The sequence below is a fragment of the Dipodomys spectabilis genome, unplaced genomic scaffold (genome assembly GCF_019054845.1).
Source record: "Dipodomys spectabilis isolate Male_0828 unplaced genomic scaffold, ASM1905484v1 ptg000157l, whole genome shotgun sequence".
NCBI classification, from domain to species: domain Eukaryota; kingdom Metazoa; phylum Chordata; class Mammalia; order Rodentia; family Heteromyidae; genus Dipodomys; species Dipodomys spectabilis.
In genome coordinates this window covers 6,050,720-6,069,851 of record NW_024870834.1, presented here as the reverse complement: position 1 = coordinate 6,069,851, position 19,132 = coordinate 6,050,720, and the positions used below count along the sequence as shown (strand labels likewise).

The 19,132-nt window shown below is 51.5% G+C and overlaps 1 protein-coding gene across 2 annotated transcripts in view; it reads left to right on the top strand.

Moving 5' to 3' along the window:
- Positions 1-19,132, top strand: part of Slc24a4 (solute carrier family 24 member 4) — a 124,347-nt gene that overhangs the window by 74,627 nt on the left and 30,588 nt on the right. Inside the window, exons 3-12 of one of the 2 annotated variants that reach the window (XM_042692694.1) lie at positions 1,505-1,581; positions 2,557-2,631; positions 5,490-5,574; positions 6,303-6,406; positions 6,911-6,985; positions 7,431-7,456; positions 9,594-9,647; positions 11,178-11,320; positions 14,857-15,026; positions 17,392-17,599. In XM_042692694.1, coding sequence (XP_042548628.1) covers positions 1,505-1,581; positions 2,557-2,631; positions 5,490-5,574; positions 6,303-6,406; positions 6,911-6,985; positions 7,431-7,456; positions 9,594-9,647; positions 11,178-11,320; positions 14,857-15,026; positions 17,392-17,599 — 1,017 coding nt within the window. The remainder of the gene's footprint in view (positions 1-1,504; positions 1,582-2,556; positions 2,632-5,489; positions 5,575-6,302; positions 6,407-6,910; positions 6,986-7,430; positions 7,457-9,593; positions 9,648-11,177; positions 11,321-14,856; positions 15,027-17,391; positions 17,600-19,132) is intronic. The other variant, XM_042692695.1, reaches the window with a different exon arrangement.

Here is a 19,132-nt window from a genome sequence, read left to right as displayed (position 1 = left end):
GTTTCAGAGAACCAGCGAGGGTCTGGAATTCTCGTGGCAGAAATGGGTATTGATCTGCACTGAAAACATCCCAGCTGGCTTCGTTTCTTCCGTAGACATGATCCTGGCCGCAGGAATGTCGACTCTCAATAATTTTCCTTCTCTGAGCAGACAGACCTTGAGGCAGATTCCTGCCCTTGGACCGACCGGCAGCAGAGATTCTATTACAGAAGTTTGATTACCGAGAGGGAGGGAACAAGGGAAGAGAAGGGAGGGCGTCTTAATTCTCCTCCATCACTTCTTGTCTCAAGGTGGGATCCTTTTCTAGGTGCTTCGGGAGCTGCTGTTTTCTGCTCCTTGTTGGGAGAATTTGATGTTAAAACTCCATGGAAAGACCTTTGTGTTGAGAGCCTTAGAGGAGGAAATTCTGGGTGGGGCATTGGCACCCTGGTCCCTGAGGGTGGGGGAGGGTAAGGTAGTAGATTAGGCTAAGGTAATAAGGTGGGTCCACAGTTCACCTATTACCTCATTGATTCTGTTGGTTGGTGAGGTCTGTTGAGGACCCTCTGCTGAGAGTGGCCTAGACACAGGATGGGATGCTGGACTGGGCAGGGTGGATCTGATCTTTGCCTTCCAGAAGCTTCCAGTCTAGCAAAAAATATGTATCCATTGGTCATCGCAAATGGCAGGGCCAGTGCGAAGGAACTGCTCCTCCCTTTCCTGGAGCATCCTGAGAAGCTGTTGCTGAGAGCTGGCATGGCACTTGAACCGTGCACATTTGGATCCAGTTTTTTTTTTTCCGCCAGTCCTGGCGCTTGAACTCAGGACCGGGGCACTGTCCCTGAGCCTCTGTGTGCTCAAGGCTAGTGCTCTATCATTTGAGCCGCAGAGCTGCTTCCATTTTTTGAGTGGTTAATTGGAGATAAGCATCTCACAGGGCCTTTTCTGCCCAGGATGAGTTTGAATCCTGACCCTCAGATCTCAGCCTCCTGAATAGCTAGGATTACAGGTGTGAGCCACTGGCGCCGGCCCATATTTTTTGAGTATTCATGTCTCCTGTGTCAAGTATATATACTTAGGAATGAAACTGCTGGGCCAGATGGTAACTCTGGTGTATTCTCTGAAGACTGTCAAACTGTCCCTTTTCACTTTCCCACAAGCCACATACAAGGGTCCAGCATCTCCGTATCTTTGCTAATACTTATTACTATCCATCTTTTGGGGTGTAGCCATCATAGTGGCTGTGAAATATATCTATCATACTAGGATTGGTTGGTTGGTTTCAAAACACAAGGCACAACTAAAACCCAATCAGTTCTAAGAGGCTGGGATACCTGTGCATAATCCAGTATCCAGCACTCTCCTAAGAGCATTGATCTGCCTTGGACCCCAAAACAGCTGGCCTTTTCTCCCGCTGGCTAGTCCAATGTCATTGGGCAGTGGGCTCCTGGGTGGATTCTCAGGGCTCAGAAAGGCAATTGGGGCCACAGATCTCTAACTTCTGTTATCTCCTCTTGTCTTGCAGCAATTCATGAGTTTCCCACAGACCTGTTCTCCAATAAGGAGCGACAACACGGAGCTGTCCTGCTGCATATCCTTGGTGTGAGTGCTTCTCGGGGGTGAGGTCGCCAGGGTGGCACAGCCCAGCCTGGCTGAGATCCCAGCAAGGCCTTGCAACAGGTCCAGGAGGAGAACAGACACAGGGCCCTTTTGCCCACCAAGAAACATCTGAAGTCTGCTAGGCGACCTGGCTCACATCATATAGCTAGTGGCCCTGGAGCCAATGCAAGGACACAATTTTTTTTTTGGTCCAGTTGTGGGGCCTGAACTCTGGGCCTGGGCACTGCCCCTCAGCTCTTCAGCTCAAGGCTAGGGCTCTACCTCTTGAGCCACAGTGCCACTCCTGGCTTTTTCTTTTTGCTTATGTGGTGCTGAGGAATCGAACCCAGGGCCTCAGGCATGCAAGGCAAGTGCTCTACCACTGAGCCACCTTCCCAGCCCCAGGACACAATTCTTAATGTCTCTTTATCTTCTTTTATAGACTTGCATATTGGAAATAGAGGTCAAGGGCAGGGCAGGGCAAGTGCCTGCCCCGTGATTCCTGAGACTCCTCCAGCTCTGCCCCCCCCCCCCCCCCCCGTCATCCCTTCACCCCTCCTCCAGTGCTCAGGGTGGGGATTAAAGTCCTACCCAGTCACCCAGTCAGAGTGGGTCCTAAAGCCACCAGTGATCTCCTTAGCATACAGGAGACTTCAAAGATCCCACGGGCTTTTGGAGCTGTGTGCCACAATCCTAGGGGGCACAAGAGGGAATGTATTTTTTTTGTTTTTTTTTTTACCATGTAGAAGAGGAGGAAGTCTGAGCCCAAGTGGCCTGGGGTCTCATCCCCGCTGCTTCTCAGCACATTATTTCCCCTCTCTGAGCCTCAGTTTCCCCATCAGTCCGTGAGAAGATGGCGGGTGCTGGGTTTTCCTACTTGCCTGTCCCCAGACTCAGCCTAGATATCTGATTTGGGGTCCAGTGGACCCTGGGGAGGCCCTGGGGGCCCTCGCTGACCCTGCCTCATTTCCCCCCCAGGCTTTGTACATGTTCTACGCCCTGGCCATCGTGTGTGATGACTTCTTTGTCCCATCCCTAGAGAAGATCTGTGAGGTATGTGTGAGGGACGGGGACTCTGGTGCCGCCTGGGATGACGGAGAACATGTGGCACACGAATGGCCAGGACAGGAAGGCCACAGTGAGATGCAGACATGGAGGACACGGGCCCGCCAAGCCCCAGGCGTTGCCTCCAAAGCCACCAGACACCATGACAGATGGTGCTCCCTCCCAGAACTTGGCACAAGTGGTGCCAAGTCATTGCTCAGATGGTCCAGCTCCCCCGCAGCCCACGGGCCTGTGTACCAGACCTGGCTTAGCACATGGGCAGGTGCAGTGAGGCTGACGGTGCAGGTGTGCACCTGTAGAGGAGGAGGTGAGGTCCCAGGGGCAGATCTGCTTCCCCTAAAGTGCTCACCGGGGGATCCTGAGCTCTGGGGGTGGGAAGCCCCTCCCTCTAGTTAACCCATCGAGTTTTTTTTAAACTTTCCTTTCTTCCTTTTCCCAGTACACAAATCCCCCCAGTCTACCTCTTGGCCCGGGAAGGAAAGGACTTTTGCTTACAGCACATACCCCGTGTGACCCGAAGTCCTTGCCGCCCTTCACCCTGTGAGGCCGCCCAGCTGTGTGAGGCCATGTTGTCATGGGTAGCTGGAGGCAGGGGCACCCCTATAATTTTACCCACTTCCAAAACACCGTGGGGGTGTGGCAGTGATTAGTGTCGTGTACAGTGGGGAGTCACACCCAAAGAGTGACCTGACTTCTCCTTTTCCCCTTCCACCCTTCAGGCCCCTCAGATAAAGACACCAGGCTATCAGGGCTCCACCTTGCAATCCCATGAAATGGGAGTTAGGGGAACAGTGGCTACTGTAAGTCGTCTTTGGCTATTTCTGCAACCCAGTGGTGACCCCTACCCCCCCCTCCAAGAAATAGCAGGTCCTTGTAGTGTTGGTCGTAGTGACAAGATATCTTATATAAACAACTTAAAGGAACAAAGATTTGGTATGTATGTATATACATACATGCATGCATGCATGTATTGTGTGTGTGTGTGCGTGTGTACATGCGTGCAAGCATGTGTGCCAATACTGGGGCTTGAACTCAAGGCCTCCCACTGTTGTTGGGCTTTTTTTGTTCCAAGCTGGTGCTCTATCAATTGAGCCACTGCTCCAGCTTTTTGCTGGTTATTTGGAAATAAGAGTCTCACAGATTTGTCTGCCCGTGATGGCCTCAAACCTTAATCCTCCTATCTCAGCCTCCTGAGAAGCTAGGATTGCAGGCATGAGCCACCAGTGCCTGGCTTTAGGAGCAAAACTTAATTTTATCTGATGGTGTCAGAGGTTGTAGTCTGTGTCGGCTGGCTGGCTCCATCACTTTGGAGCCCTTGGTGAGGCAGAGTGTCACGGCGGGAGGATGTGGCCCTTCATGACAGTGGCCAGGAAACGGTGACGGAGGGAGCCAGGAAGGGGTGGGGGACTAGATGTGGCCCCCACGGACATGTCCCCAGTGACCTTCCTCCAACTGCCTCGTCTCCCAAAGTTTCTATCTCCTCCCACTAGTGCTGTCACGTTTATGAACCCACTGGTGAGTGAATCCGCTGGTTAGATCCCAATGCTCGTGATCACCACTGGGTGACAATCCTCCACCAGCTGGTGGCCCCTGGGGAGACATTTGGGGGCACATTTCCCATCCAAACCGCCATAAATAGTGATTATGCACCCCAGACCCTGACAGGGTTGAGAGCTTGTGGCAGCTGTGGCTTTGGGGCTGGCCCCTGCCCTTTGCGGTAAGAGGAACCCATGGGATGTGACTGACCGACTGACAGCATCCGGTGGCCATGCCAGGTCCCCCTAGAGCCACCCAGATCCCTTAGGATGGAGAGGTGAGCAAGGGTGATGGCCGTGGCACTAGAGGTTAAGACCCATGTAAGGAGCTTAGTGAGAGCCATCAGAGGACAAGGGGCAGGGAGTGATCAGGGGAGGTGATCAGGAGCTTCACTGGGAGCGGCCAGGTGAGAAGGCGGTCAGGAGTATTGCCGCTGGAGAGAAGTCTGGGTAGGTTTCATGGAGGAGGTGGGTACTGGGTCTTCAGAAGTAGGAAGGATTTCAATAAGCAGAGAGGAAAGCCAAGGTTGGGAAGAGGCAGGACCGGAGGCAGTGCAGTCTGGGTTCTGCTCAAAGCGATGAGTGAGGCTTGGTGGGCAGGCCAAGTAGCTGAGCTCCTGCCTTGGGGATCAGCGTGATGTCCCTCAGCCTGGTCAAGCCCTGGGCTCTGATACTGTGAGGCACCTTTCTATAAGCTAGCCAGCCCATAGGGAGAGGGAGCTAGCAAGCTCAGGCTTCCAGGGTGCAGGCCTACATTCTAGATGAGAGGATGGGCCTCCCTGCCACAACTTGGCCTCCCCGGGTCCACAGGGCCAGTCGTGAGTTCTCAGCCTCCTTCCTGGACATGAACCTCTTTGCCAAGCCTTCCATGGAGAAGGCATTGTTTGGAGCAGGACCCAGGTGGGTGCCAGGCGTTAGCCCCTACCTCCTGATATCCTGGAGATGATCACTAGGTTGGTGGACCCTTGCTGGGCAGTGCTGCCTAGGAACCCCACCTAACAAAGGCCGGGGGACTGTCAGCACCCTCTACCTTCTGTGGTCCAAAGAGGGCATGGCTGGCCCAATGTGGGTGCAGGGTGCCCAAAAGACTTCATCAGGGCGTGTTCTGGAACAGAATGGTAGATAGTGGGAGGGAGAAGGGGTTGTGGGCCGTGTGCTGGGGTGGGGGAGGATAGGCTGCAGGGTAGAGGAATTAGACTCAGCTGTAGCATGGCTCCTCTGAGCTCCCTGGCAGCCAGAGCCCTGGTACCACGTCCAGCGCATATGCACGGCTGTGTCACCCCTGAGCGCCTCTGGTCCCCTCTGTTTCAGAAACTCCATCTGAGTGAAGATGTGGCCGGAGCCACCTTCATGGCTGCAGGAAGCTCCACGCCAGAGCTGTTTGCCTCTGTGATCGGTAAGAAATGGCCAGCTGCTGGGATGAGAGAGAGGAGACGTGGAGAGAGCGAGAGAGTGCGGGCTGGGTGCCAGCATGGGGGAGGGGGCGGGTATTAGCTTGGAGCCTCCATTTTCACATCTGTAAATCCAGAGGTGCGGGGGCCATGTCTTAGGATGTGGGGTGCTAATGGGCTTCTTTCAGCAGTGATGAAAATGTTCGAAATTGAGACTGGTTTGGATGGCACAATTCTGTGTGTATACAAACTCACTGAATCCTAGTCTTTAAAGGTGTGAATAAGACCTCAATAAAGTTATTCCAAAAACTGGGAGCTGCCAGGCACTGGTGGCTCATGCCTGCAATCCTAGCTACTCAGGAGGCTGAGATCTAAGGATTGAGGTTCAAATCCAGCCCAAGGCGGGTAAGTCTATGAGATTCTTATCTCCACTAAAAACCAGAAGTGGAGCTATGGCTCAAGTGGTAGAGTGCTAGCCTTGAGCAAAAAAAAAAGCCAAGCAGCAGCATGAGGTCCTGAGTTCAGCCCCAGTACCAGTACAAATATTAAAAATAATAATACTTAAGAATTAAAAAGAAGAGCATTGGGGAACTGTCCCAGGGCCCTCCACTGTCCGGTGTGAATGTCAAGGGTGTTGTATTTGCTGCTGAGAGCGTGGGGGTGGTGGGAGGGGCAGGGCTGAGGAGCAGGGCTGGCCTGGCAGCCAGGGCCCACAGTGGAATCTTCTTTCAAGGCGTGTTCATCACACACGGGGATGTGGGCGTGGGGACCATCGTGGGCTCTGCCGTGTTCAACATCCTGTGCATCATCGGAGTGTGTGGACTGTTCGCTGGCCAGGTCAGTGGCTGTAGGGCAGAGGATGAGCTTCTCTGGAGAGGGCTGGAGTAGAGGTGGGTGCTCCTGCATCTGAGCCCATATGCCTGTTGTTGCCGGCCCAGTACTCTGGGGCTTGGCTTTGTTGCCCCCCACAGGCTGAAGCTGGCTTGTGGCTTGGTACCTACAGACTTCCAGAGGATACTAGACTTTGCAGCCTCATGCGCACAGCCCTGCCTTGTTTGGGGAGACAGAGGTGTGCAACCAATCATACTTGAAGGGGCCACAGGGTACCCCTGTCTCCACTTTGACAGCCGGTTCTGGTGTGAACCGTTCCCAGCCGCTACCTTGGGCGAGGGCTGGTTTTACCACCTCCTCGAAGATTACGGGGTTCTATTTTCTTCCCCAAGTGTAACAAAGGTCCAGGGGCAGCCAGGGAGGAGCCCCAGGGCCCCATGCACCTGGGGAGGGGGGCTGGGGGGAGCTGGGAGTCCAGGCCGTAGCCACTGACAGTCTGTGCTGGGGCAGGTGGTGCGTCTGACGTGGTGGGCCGTGTGCAGAGACTCGGTGTACTACACGCTCTCGGTCGTCGTGCTCATTGCGGTGAGTTGGCACTTCACCGGGGATCAGGGGGCCGGGGCCCTGGGAGGGCACACACCCCTGCTTGTCTGCCCCTGACAATGTGGCCAGCACCTACAGCCCCCAATATGGAGGTGCTGACCCCTCCTGCAAGCTGATTGACCATCACCCCCTCCCCACAACACACCCTTCCTACTGCACCGTGCCTCCCCTCCCACACACTCATACCCGCTCATTATATTTTGGAGGGGGGGGGTATCTCCATGGTAACAAGGCTTAGCAAAGCCAAAGTCCACGCCATGGGGTCCACCTGGGAAAGCTCACGCATTTGCTTCTCGGAGGCCCCTCTGGTCCCCTCCAAGGCCCAGCACAGGGCTCATCTGCGTGGGCTCTGTGGGGGGGGGGGGGGGGTCATGTTTGTCCTTCATTTGGAATGAATAGGCCCCCATTTCTCTCTTTTGCCTTCTAGTTCATATACGATGAAGAAATCGTGTGGTAAGTTGCTAAAATTTATGGTTGTTTTCCAGCAGCCTTGTTTATTGGGTTTGCTGGGCTGTCTTGAGAATTATTATTTTTTACAACCCTATGCTAATTAACTTGAGGAAGTTAAAAGGATGTCATTCTGAGCAATCTTGTCTTTTTCCTTTCAAAGTGCTGGAAAAAAAATTGTTTTCCTCAGTACTCACACCCTGCCAGATAAGCCAGAAAACTAAAATGATGACAGGTTTTTTTTGGGGGGGGCGGGGAGGATGGATTTTGTACCAAGAGAAGGACTCCAGTACCAGGTGTGCTCCTGGGATGAGGTGTGATGGTAGTGATGGGCCTGGGGGGGGGGGGGTGGTGGAGAGGGGCAGGGGGCAGGGTCGCAGGTCACAGGTGCCCCAGTGCCACACAACATCTGAGCCCACCCTCTCACCTTGGTCAGAAACGTCAGAAGAGCTGAGTCTCTTACCATGAAAAGCAAACTTTTTGTTTTTCGAACATCATTCTGTATGTTTCTATGAAGGTGTTCTTTTTTTCTTTTTTTTTTCTTTTTCTCTGGTCCTGGGCTCTGTCCCTCAGCTCTTCAGCTCAAGGCTAGCACCCTACCACTTGAGCCACAGCACCACCTCTGGCTTTTTCTGCTTATGTGGTGCTGAGGAATTGAACCCAGGGCCTCATGCATGCAAGGCAAACGCTCTGCCCCTGAGCCACCTTCCCAGCCGTAAGGTGTTCTTTTTTTTTTTAATTTTTCTATTAAGTAATGATACAGAGAGGTTTCAACTCCACAAGTCAGATGATGAGTGCAATGCACCTGCCCAGTGTCACCCTACCCATCATTCTCCCCCATCTTTTCCCCCTCCCATCCTGACCATCCATCTTTACATAATCTACATTGAATGTAGTAACTGCTTTTGCTCATCTTTTCTCCCTCCCTTTGGGTCCTCCCCCATTACCTCCTCCCACCCATCCCCCCCCCCAAAAAAAGCCTCACCTTTCTGGTATTCATTTTGGTGAACAGTTTGTTATTTGTTCAGAGGAACTAACACCATTGGGCTCCCTCCCTGAGTGCCCAGTCCTGGTCCTTTCCTCAGTGTGTTTGTGTACATATGCAGATAAGCCTGTAGTAAAGCAAATGCTTCCAATGAAACTTGGGAAGGAAGTAGAGACTCACCTTTAAGCCATGAATTAAGATACAGCAAGCCCAGAGTTGAGAGGAACAAGGGCAGGCTCTACCCCGGGGCCTGAGCGCTCATATTCACAGCCATGGGAGCCACCTGCTTATTAGCAAGATGCAGAGCCTGCCTCTCATGCTACCGTCTGTGAGAAATCCTCCAATGGCAAGGTTAAGGGATTCCACTATCTGCCATGTGCACAGACACTCTGGCTTGGGCCGCATCTTGGCTTCTTTCTCAGCTACCCTAGCAGCCATAGATGCCCTCTACAAGTCCCCTCTGGCTGAGGGTGTGTGGGTACCATGTTAGCAAGATGCCCACAGCCCTGGCCTGGTATGCACAGACTTTGTTACACATCTGTGAAGCTCATGTGGCTTCTTAGGGCCTGTGGTCAGAGCCCCACAGTTTATAGGGTTGGCTGTGTCCACAAGAGCAGTGATAGTATGTTCCAGAATCTGTGGGGGAGGAGGGGGTTGCGTGCCCCAGTATTGGGACTCGAATTTATGGCCTCTTACTCTACCTAGCCCTTTCAAGGTTGGTGTTCTACCACTTGAACCACACCTCCACTTCTAACTTTTTTTTGCTGGTTAATTGGAAGAGTCGCACAGATATTTCTGTCAGGGCTGGCTTCAAACTGGGATCCTCAGATCTCAGCCTCCTGAGTAGCTAGGGTTATAGGCCTGAGCCACCAGCACCTAGCTGTTTCCAAATCTTGAGTGACCTTAGGTTCATTTTAATGTGGCAGCTTAGTCTCTCCAGGTAGCTGGGGGTTAGGGACTTTGCCTGAGTCTTGTAGCTGGCTGAGAATGAGCTTGCTGAGTGATAGGGCAGCTCTGGCTAGGATATCTCACCCTCCTGCCGGGGGCTGGGGATGGGGGAGGTGAGGCTAGCCCACCCACTGCTGTCTTGTGCCGCCCCATCTCGCCTGCAGTGCCAGGATTTCTAAAAGTAACCACACTCTCTTTTGTGTCTTCGAGGTGGGAAGGCCTGGTGCTCATCATCTTGTACGTGTTTTATATTCTGATCATGAAGTAAGTGCCCTCTCTCTCCTCCTTCCACTCACCCCTCCCACCTTGCGCAGAGGAAAGGAGAGCCTCAGAACCCCCAGTCAGGTTTGCAGTCCCTCTGCTAGAGACAGTGCTAGGAAGCTGCCTACGTGGGGATGGATGTTCAGGCGCTGTTTTGGGGTGCAGGTCCTACCAGTGGAGTCATGCCAAGTGGCTGGGCAGCTTCCTCTGAAGTAGGGTAATAGCCACTCTTGTGATAGTTGAATGACTCTTCCATAGTTCAAGACCACCCTTAGAAACAAAACAAAACAACGGGAGGCAGCCTACCTTCTGCCCGAGGCTTCAGAAAATGCCAACAAGGGCCACAACATGATACAATTGTATGTGTCCCACGCACGGGCCTGGGTGTGCAGGCACTAGGCTCTGGACCCTACACCCAAGGCCCCCACAAGCGGTGCTCATCACCGACTCAGAGGATAAAGTTCCGGTACCTGTTTCCTCACAAAGAAGGCAGCCACTAGGGGACAAAGGTGGTATGATTCCATGTAGAAGTATCTCGAAGATCCAGGTTCATAGAGACAGACACAGATTCAGGGTTAGTGAGGAACTGGGGTCTGAGTATGGGGAGCTATTGATTAATGAGTACAGTGCTGCTGTCTGCCTTGGTTAAAAAAAACTTGAAAATATTGGTGATCATTACATAGCCATGTGAACAGAATTAATGCCATGCAAGCGTGACTGAAAAATGAGAAATAAATACAGGGACAAATTATGTTGTGGATATTCTCTACCAAAAAAAACCCAAACAAACAAACACACACAGTATGAGCAAAACCTTATGTGGGCTCTGAGACATTTATGTCTCCTAAAGAAGGGTGATCAACTGTCAAGCCGCAAGAACATTGTTCTCAAGTGATCTCTCGGACGTCTTTCCGAGAAGCAGCCAGCCCCAGGGTCTCAGAGAGGCTGTGCTGGCTGACAGGGAGGGGAGGAGGCCATCACGCAACCCAGAGGAGAGAGTCACTCCCAGAGCAAAGGGAACAGGTGCCCCTTTGTTCCTTTGTTGGCAGAACAATTTTATTTTATGTTTTTGTTGGTCATAGGGCTTGAACTCTGGGCCTGGGTATTGTCCCATAGCTCTTCAGCTCAAGGTGAGTGCTCTACCACTGAGCCACAGCACCACTTCCAGTTTTCTGGTGATTTACTGGAGATAAGAGTCTCACGGACTTTTCTGCCCAGGCTGGGTTTGAACTGTGATCCTCAGATCTCAGCCTCCTGAGTAGCTAGGATGACAGGTGTGAGTCACCGACGCCTGGCTATGGCAGAACAATTTTTATTAGGACACACTTAAAACATCCAGTCACTACATCGAGTGTGACATCTCTGCCTCCTCTCGGGAGCTGGCTAACAGCTCAATAGGAGCAGTATCCCAGCACACACACCCCAAGGTTCCTGTCTGAAGGGCCACCAGCTGCCTGCATACCACGCTGACTGCACTAGTATGGGCAAGACTGCCCTCCGCTGCTCTGACTGCCTGCCTTACCTGACTTCCAGGTACAATATGAAGATGCAAATGTTTTTCACAACCAAACAAAAGAGCATTGCCAATGGCAACCCCGTGAACAGCGAACTGGAGGATGGTAATGATTTCTATGGCGGTAGCTATGATGACCCGTCCATGCCGTTGCTGGGGCAAGGTAAGGCTGAGCAGACAGGACTGGTAGGACATTTTCACAGAAGCCACAGCCCTTCTTTTACACACACACACACACACACACACACACACACACACACACGCACACACACAATGAGGAGGGAGAATCAGTGTTTGAGATACTGCCTAGATTGATGTTTGCTTTAATGCAAGGTACACGAGGAAAGAATAAAACGTACGTGGGAATTCCCCCACACCTTCTGTGTTGTGTATTGGTACTGGGATTTGAACTCAGGGCCTGGACTCTTTCCCTTAGCTTTTCCACTCATGGCTGCTCTTCTACATTAGAGCCACAGCTCCACTTCTGGCTTTTTGGAGGTTAATCAGAGATCATTTTCACAGGCTGCCCAGGCTGGCTTTAAAGCGTGATCCTCAGATCTCAGCCTCCTGAATTACAGGTGTGTACCACTGGCACCTGGCTTTCCCATACTTCGGAGAGCAGGCAAGACCTGTTTGGCTCTTTGGAAAAGCCACTTCCTGACAGGAAGCTGAGAGCTTGGGGTGGCAGAGCCTGAGCCTCCCTGTCCTGGAGAAGTCCGTTCCAGAAACAGCTCCAACTTGGGGGCTGGAGTGAGGAGCACAGGACCAAGCAAGGCAGCCTCAGGCCAGTCCCAGACACCCCTGCAGGAGACCCCTGCTGAGGTCACGGTAGCTGCTCTTCATTCTCTCCCCACCCCCAACTCGTTGGGACCTAGGAGTCTGGGCCTCAGAGGCCAGCTTCTATTCATCTTTGTCAAGTTCTTTGAAGTGTCAAGGCCTGACTGGCTACTTCCTTGGACATCTACTTGATTCTTAGTAATAGGGCCAGTTGCCAGGCCACAGCAGCTGCGGGACAGCCGCAGGGAGGAGTTCATGCTGCCCCAGACCAAGCAGTAAGGCCTGAATGGGTCACAGGTGAGGGTGAGGAAAGGTAGGGTTACAACCAACTTGCCAGCCAGGTGCCCTAGCCCTGCCCACCTGAAGGTCTTTTCTATGGTCCTGGGCAAGTCTCCTCTTTCTTCAGGTGACTTTAATTTATTATCGAGATGAGGGGCGGGGCCAGGTCATGACACAGGACCTGTGTCTGGGACATCCAAGGAGTCTCTGTTTCTCCATGCCCCCTGCAGCCACTGTCCTGGGACCAATCAGCATTGTCTCCCAGGTGAATTTTATACAGGCGCATTGTGTCCTGTCTCAATGCCCCAGTGGGACTGAGGGGACCCGAGATTCAAGGTTTGCCTTTTCTTATAGGTAGGAGTTGCCTTCATCTTAACAACCATGAGTCTTGTGGTTGGAGGCCACCCCAGCGTGGGTCCCCATCCCCTCGCCTCTGAGCAGGTGGCTCTCCAGCCACCACCCTGCAATCTAAGGATTTCAGGCTGGGCTAGAGATGTGGCTCAGTGATAGGGTACCTGCCTGGCAGACACAGGACCCTGGTTCCATCCCCACCCTGCGGGAAAAGAAGGAAAGAAACAACTCTTCCTGAACTCTTTTAGTAGCAGTTTGTGTTCCCCATAGAAACCTTAAAGCTTTTAAAACTAAATCTCTTGAGCCAGGTGCTGGTAGCTCACACCTGTAATCCTAGCTACTCAGGAGGCTGAAAAAACTGCAAGTCCAGCTGTGGCTTAAGGTAGCAGAGCTTTAGCCTTGAGCAAAAAGCTCAGGGACAGTGCTCAGGCTCTGTGTTCCATCTCCCTGACCAACAGAAAATAAAACAATAAACTTCTCCTCTTGAGAGGAAATGGGAAGAAAACACCTTCTTGTACCTGAAGCTTCTTTGAGGTCGTGTAGCTGAGCACACCAGATGGTCTCCTGGATGGCTTTCAGGTGGCATTGCTCACAGCCTGACAGCGGGGGGCCTCTTGGTCATCAGCTGCTGCATTGTACCAAGCCAGTCTAGCTCTCTAGGGGGCTGTTCCAGCCTACCCATGGCCTGGGCACCCCTCAGGCTTAGCCTGGGAAGGGAGAAGCGACCCAGCCTATGTTTGAATTACCTTCTGGGCAGCCACTCTTGGCTTGGACACACCGCCTTATGCTATGGCACAAGGCAAGGCGCCCTGGGTGTCAGGTGTGTCAAGTCCCACTCTGAGCTCAGCTACAACCCACATAGTGGCTGTGTCCGGGCTGGCTCTCCAGATCGGAGCCTGGAACCTACAGTGCTTTGCTGGTACCCCCGTTCCCCCTCTAGAAATGCCCCCACCCCCACCCCCAGCACCAAGGCTCCCTGTGAAAGGAGCTCGCTACTAACACCCTCCTCAAATAACCCTCTGGCGTCCTGGCCACCATCAGACTCCACGCTGACCGTCTCTGGCAATCTCTGTTGGCCTCTGTCTCCTTAATTCTCTTCTAAATTGTAAGTAATCTGCTCTCATCCAAGCAATAACATGAGCTTCTAAACATAAATAAACCACGAGCCCAGCTCCACGGTGCACACCTCGCTGGAGGTGAGGTGCATGGTGCTTTCTGGCTGTTTTCTAACCCTCATGCCTCCTGTCTGCTGAGCCTTGCTGCCTGTGGGCCGGAGCGGGAGGGAGGGGGGAGAGGAAGGGGGACTGTTGCACTTTGTGCGTTGTCACGCTGTTAACTCTTGCACGGGTTGCTGTCTGGTCCTTGTTACCCTATTACTTGCAGAGGAAGTCACAAGATCTGACTGGTGCAGAGGGATGGGGCTGCCTGCTTCTGTGTGCTGTGTTCATGAGTGGTTTGGTTATTAGATTTTGCTGGGGACCTGGAGTTCAATGCCAAGCCTCCCAGGATGCAGACTGAGCATGTGCATGAAGGAAGCAGGAAAGAGACCCAGAATGGCCAGCTTTGTTCAGCTTTGTGAGGGGAGGGGAGAAAAAGAGAGAGAGAGACAGACAGACATGTCCCCGATGCCATCAGTGTTTATCAAACATTAGGCTTAACCAGCAGCTCACCACACCCCCCCTGGGACAAGCCGGTACCCTCCTGGGTCTCAGGCACCTCTTCTAGGGCTGGGTGGGTAGGGACAAATCTCTGACCGTTCTTGCCTTGTGCATAATACAATGTGAGAATGTTTCCTAGCAGTGTTGAGGGGATTGTCTGCACAGACCACAGGGCCTTGTGGGAAGCTAAGACTCCATACTGTCTGCTGCTTTATCATGTTTATCACAGCTGAGGGGTCTTGTAGACTGTAAAGTTTCCTCTGAGCAACTAAAAAGGAGACCCCATCCTAGCTACGGGCCCAAGGTACAAGGATGCCTTGGTCAGGCTCAAATGAGGAACTCCAATGCCTTTGCAGTTGGCCAAAGTCAAGCCCCAGAAGAGGAGTCAGCCATCAATTGATAATGTCTAGATAGGCCATATCTGCCCAGGAATGGTCCTGTAATAAAGGATTCTCTGAGCTCTGTGTAACTTGCTGACATCTGAGTTGACTGACTGGAGGAGCTGAAGCCAGACCTCCACGGCCCCATAACCACAGCCCCAGGAGGTTAGCAAGATGAGGGTACTGCAGTGGTCCCAGCACTTAGGAGTAGTCCTCCAAGAGATGAGCACTAATCCTGGCTCTGTGCTTCATAGTGAAGGAGAAGCCACAATACAGCAAGCCCCCGGTGGTGATGGTAGACGAGGTCCTGAGCTCCAGCCCTCCCAAGTTCAGCTTCCCCGAGGCTGGCTTGCGCATCATGATCACCAACAAGTTTGGACCCAGGACCCGGCTACGGATGGCCAGCAGGATCATAATTAATGAGGTAAGTGTGTGAACACAAGGGAGAGAGAGAGAATAAAAAGATGAATGTGCATCTGTTTCTCTATGGACAGGGCAACCTTCAAAGAAAACTCAGGCTGGGAATGTGGCTCAGTGGTAGAGTGCTTGCCTAGCATGCATGAAGCCCTGGGTTTGATTCCTCAGTACCACATAAACAGAAAAGGCTGGAAGTGGCACTGTGGCTCAAGTGGTAGAGTACTAGCCTTGTGCAAAAGAAGTACTAGGATAGGGGCTGGGAAGGTAGCTCAGTGGTAGAGTACTTACCTTGCATGCATGAGGCCCTGGTTCGATTCCTCAGCACCACATAAGCAGAAAAAGCCAGAAGTGGCACTGTGGCTTAAGTGGTAGAGCGCTAGCCTTGAGATGAAGAGCTGAGAGATAGAGCCCAGGCCCTGAGTTCAAGCCCCAGGACTGGCAAAAAAAAAAAAGTAAAAAGAAAACTCAGGACACTGGAGAATGGAAATGCCCTCCTTTTCTTGCTGGACTTACATCTCTTCTCCCAAGTGGGAAAAAATACAGGATATTATTTTTCAGCAAAATGGATATTATGTAGCCAGTATTGCAAAGATAATGAATGTACTGACTACTGGCTTTTTCGGTCTTAGTTTTATTCTAGTAGCCACAGTCAGCACACCACTGGACACAAGAATCGTATTTGCCAGTGCTTAAAAGTTCATTGTTTTGAACATCTGTGCTTCCCTGTGCATATTTCTGTAGAAAATGTATTAAGAAATAGGCAGCCAGTTGCCGATAGCTCACGCCTGTAATCCTAGCCACTCAGGAGGCTAAGATTTGGAGGATCATGGAAGTCAGTCCAGACAAAAACGTCTGTGAGACTCTTATCTCCAATTTACCATCAAAAAGCTAGAAGTAGAGCTGTGGCTTAAATGGTAGAGCACCAGCCAGGAGTAAACGTGCTAAGACCAGGGCTCACAGGCTAAGTTCGAGCCCTTGTACCAGCACATGCGCACACACAAAGAAAACGGTTACACTGTTCCAAGTTTTGAATCTTTTTGGTCCAAAGCAGTGAAGTATTGTATCGATGAAATTTTATTGAAACCTGTCTGTCTTTCCTAAACTTAACTGTACTGGGTGCTGGGATGGCTATTAACCATTCTAGAGGACCGGGGGATGAAGGTTTACTCTATCTCTTTCGTGACATTTTTATTCATCAGGAAAATAACAAATTTGGAGGTTGGAAGGAAGCAGTTGGTGGCACTAGGATTTGAACTTGGGGTCTACTGCTTGCTTGTCAGGTGCTATACCTCTTGTATCTTGTCTCTAGCCCTTTTGCTTTAGTTCTTTCTCAGATAGGTCTCATGCGTTTGACCAGGGCCAGCTTCAGATCAGCAACCCTCTACTGTTTCCCCAGCCTAGACTTAACTGAGTTAGGAATCCATACCTAACACTGACAGGCGGAAAGTTAGTTCAGGGGTCAATAGATCTTTTATTATTTATTTTTATTTTTATTTTTTTTTTGCTGGTAGTGGAGCTTGAACTCAGGGCCTGGGCGCTGGCCCTGAGCTCTTTTGCATAAGGTTAGCACTCTACCACTTGAGCCACAGCACCACTTCTGGTTTTTCTGGTGGTTAATTAGAGATAAGAGTCTCACAGACTTTCCTGCCCAGGTTGGCTTTGAACTGCTAGCGTCAGAGCTCAGCCTCCTGACTAGCTAGGATTACAGGCATAAGCCACCTGAACCCAACTTATTATTACTTATTATTACTATTATTATTATCTATTATTACTATCATCATCATCATCATCATCATCATCATCATTTAGAATAGTATACTTCCTTTGGCATGATCATGGTTCTTGCCAGCCCCCATGATGACCAGGACTGGTATGTGTCCAGGGCAGGTGCATTACCAGGATAGGGATTGGGTCCAGGGACAGAGCATTCTCTGGGGGCAGTCCTCCTGTCCCTGGGTTCCGGGTCAATATTGGACAAGATCTCTTTATCCATGGTGCAACCAGTCCTTGACCCACAGGCCTTAAGCAAATCCATAAATGTTTTGGAACTTGATTAAGGTTAGCAGAGCAGAGGCACATAGTTCCCTAGAAATATGGAGAGGCCACCCAACGGCCACCTCAGTGGCCAACAACCCAGGAAGACTCTGAGTAGCATTCATCACTGGGGACAATGTGAGCTAAAACCATGATTGGATGTTAGCATACACCCACTAGACAGAATGGCGAAAATGAAAAGGTCTGATAATACTAAGTGTTGGCAAAGATGAGAAGCAACAAAGGGTCGTTGTTCTAGAAAGCTGAGAGGGCTGGGTGGAGTCTAGCTACCCTTTCTCACCTGCCTTGTTGTCTTTGTGGTCGGGGGGTTCCCACAGCGCCAGAGACTGATCAATGCCGCTAACGGAGTGAGCAGCAAGCCGCTTCAGAACGGGAGACCTGAGAACATCGAGAACGGAAACGTCCCTGTGGAGAACCCCGAGGATGCTCAGCAGGACCAGGGCCAGCAGCCGCCCCCACAGCCACCTCCTCCCCCAGAGCCCGAGCCCATAGAGACCGTCTTCCTGTCCCCCTTCTCCCTGCCTGGTGAGTTTAGGGGGCGCTGGCTCTCAAGCCAGGCTTCCATGAGCTCTAGCTAGACCAAGCTCAGGTCTCCAAAGACAGGGTGGTGGAGGCGTGGTGTGAATGATTGACACTCCATCATCTAGGTGCTGCTGCTGATAAACACATCATTGGGATGATGGGTAAGCGCTGTCCGGGATGCAGGCACTGCTGGATGTGACTAGACTCTGAAGGCAGAGAGGAAAGTTGATATGCAGGGCAGTTGATGTTTCCTTTGCAATGCAGAAAAGCAACCTGTGATGCATATGTACAGACATGTCAGACTCCTCACCTTTGCTCCTCTAGGCAGGCCAAGCATTGCTTAATTGCTAGGATGGAATATTCTAGAGCTATGGTGAATCCTACACAAATATAGTTTAAACATCTGTATAAACTGTATAAATAAGATCATGTGCTTGCCTTGAGCTGAAGAGCTCAGGGACAGTGCTCAGGCCCAGAGTTCAAGACACACACACACACACACACACATACACACACACAGATCAGACCACAACTCTGCCCTAAGCGCACACACACACACACACACACACACCCAGCACACACACACACACACACACACACACACACACACACACACACCCAGAGACCACAACTCTGCCCTAAGCACGCACACACACACACACACACACACACACAGCTCACACACACACACACACACAGATCAGACCACAACTCTGCCCTAAGCCCTCTGATGTCCTCCTCTCTCACATGGAATCTGGCCTGTAGGTCCAGTGTCATCTGACTGCTGCATCCTTGTCTCTCATTTGTTCTTTTCTTTTTCTTTTATCTTGTTTTTTGTTGTTATTGTTTGGTGCCAGTCCTGGGCTTGAACTCAGGCCCTGAGCACTGTCCTGAGCTTCTTTTGCTCAAGGCTAGCACTCTGCCACTTGAACCACAACTCCACACAGCTTCTTTTTGGTATTTAATTGTAGATTCTCACAGACCTTCCTGCCCAGGCTGGCTTTGAACCTCAATCCTCAGATCTCAGACTGCTGGAGTAGCTAGGATTTCAGGCATGAACCTCTGGCACCTGGCTTCTCTCATTCTTATCTCTCTTTGACCCTCTGCTGTAGTCACACTTGCTTCCTCCCCCTATTCTTAGAGGAAATCAGGTACGCTCCTAGCTTAGGACCTTGGCGCTGCCCTTTGCTGAAATGTACTTTACCCCACTATCCACGTGACTTGCTCCCTTGCCTTGTCAAGGTCTCTGTGGAAGTGTCAGCATAGCAGTGTGTTTTCCCAGACCACCTTAGGTCTGGAAATAGCACTGTGGCTCAAGGCTGAAGGTAGAGCACTAGTTTACCAGTGCCCAGTCCCTGAGTTCAAGCCCCAGAACTGGCACACAAAAACCAAGTCATCTTCACAGACAGGCTTCTGTCTATCCACAGTGCATTCCTGCACAGAGTAGGTCCTTAGTAGAAATCTGCTACCTGGTTCTTTTTTTTTTTTTTTTTTTTGGGTCCAGTTGTGGGGCCTGAACTCTGGGCCTGGACACTG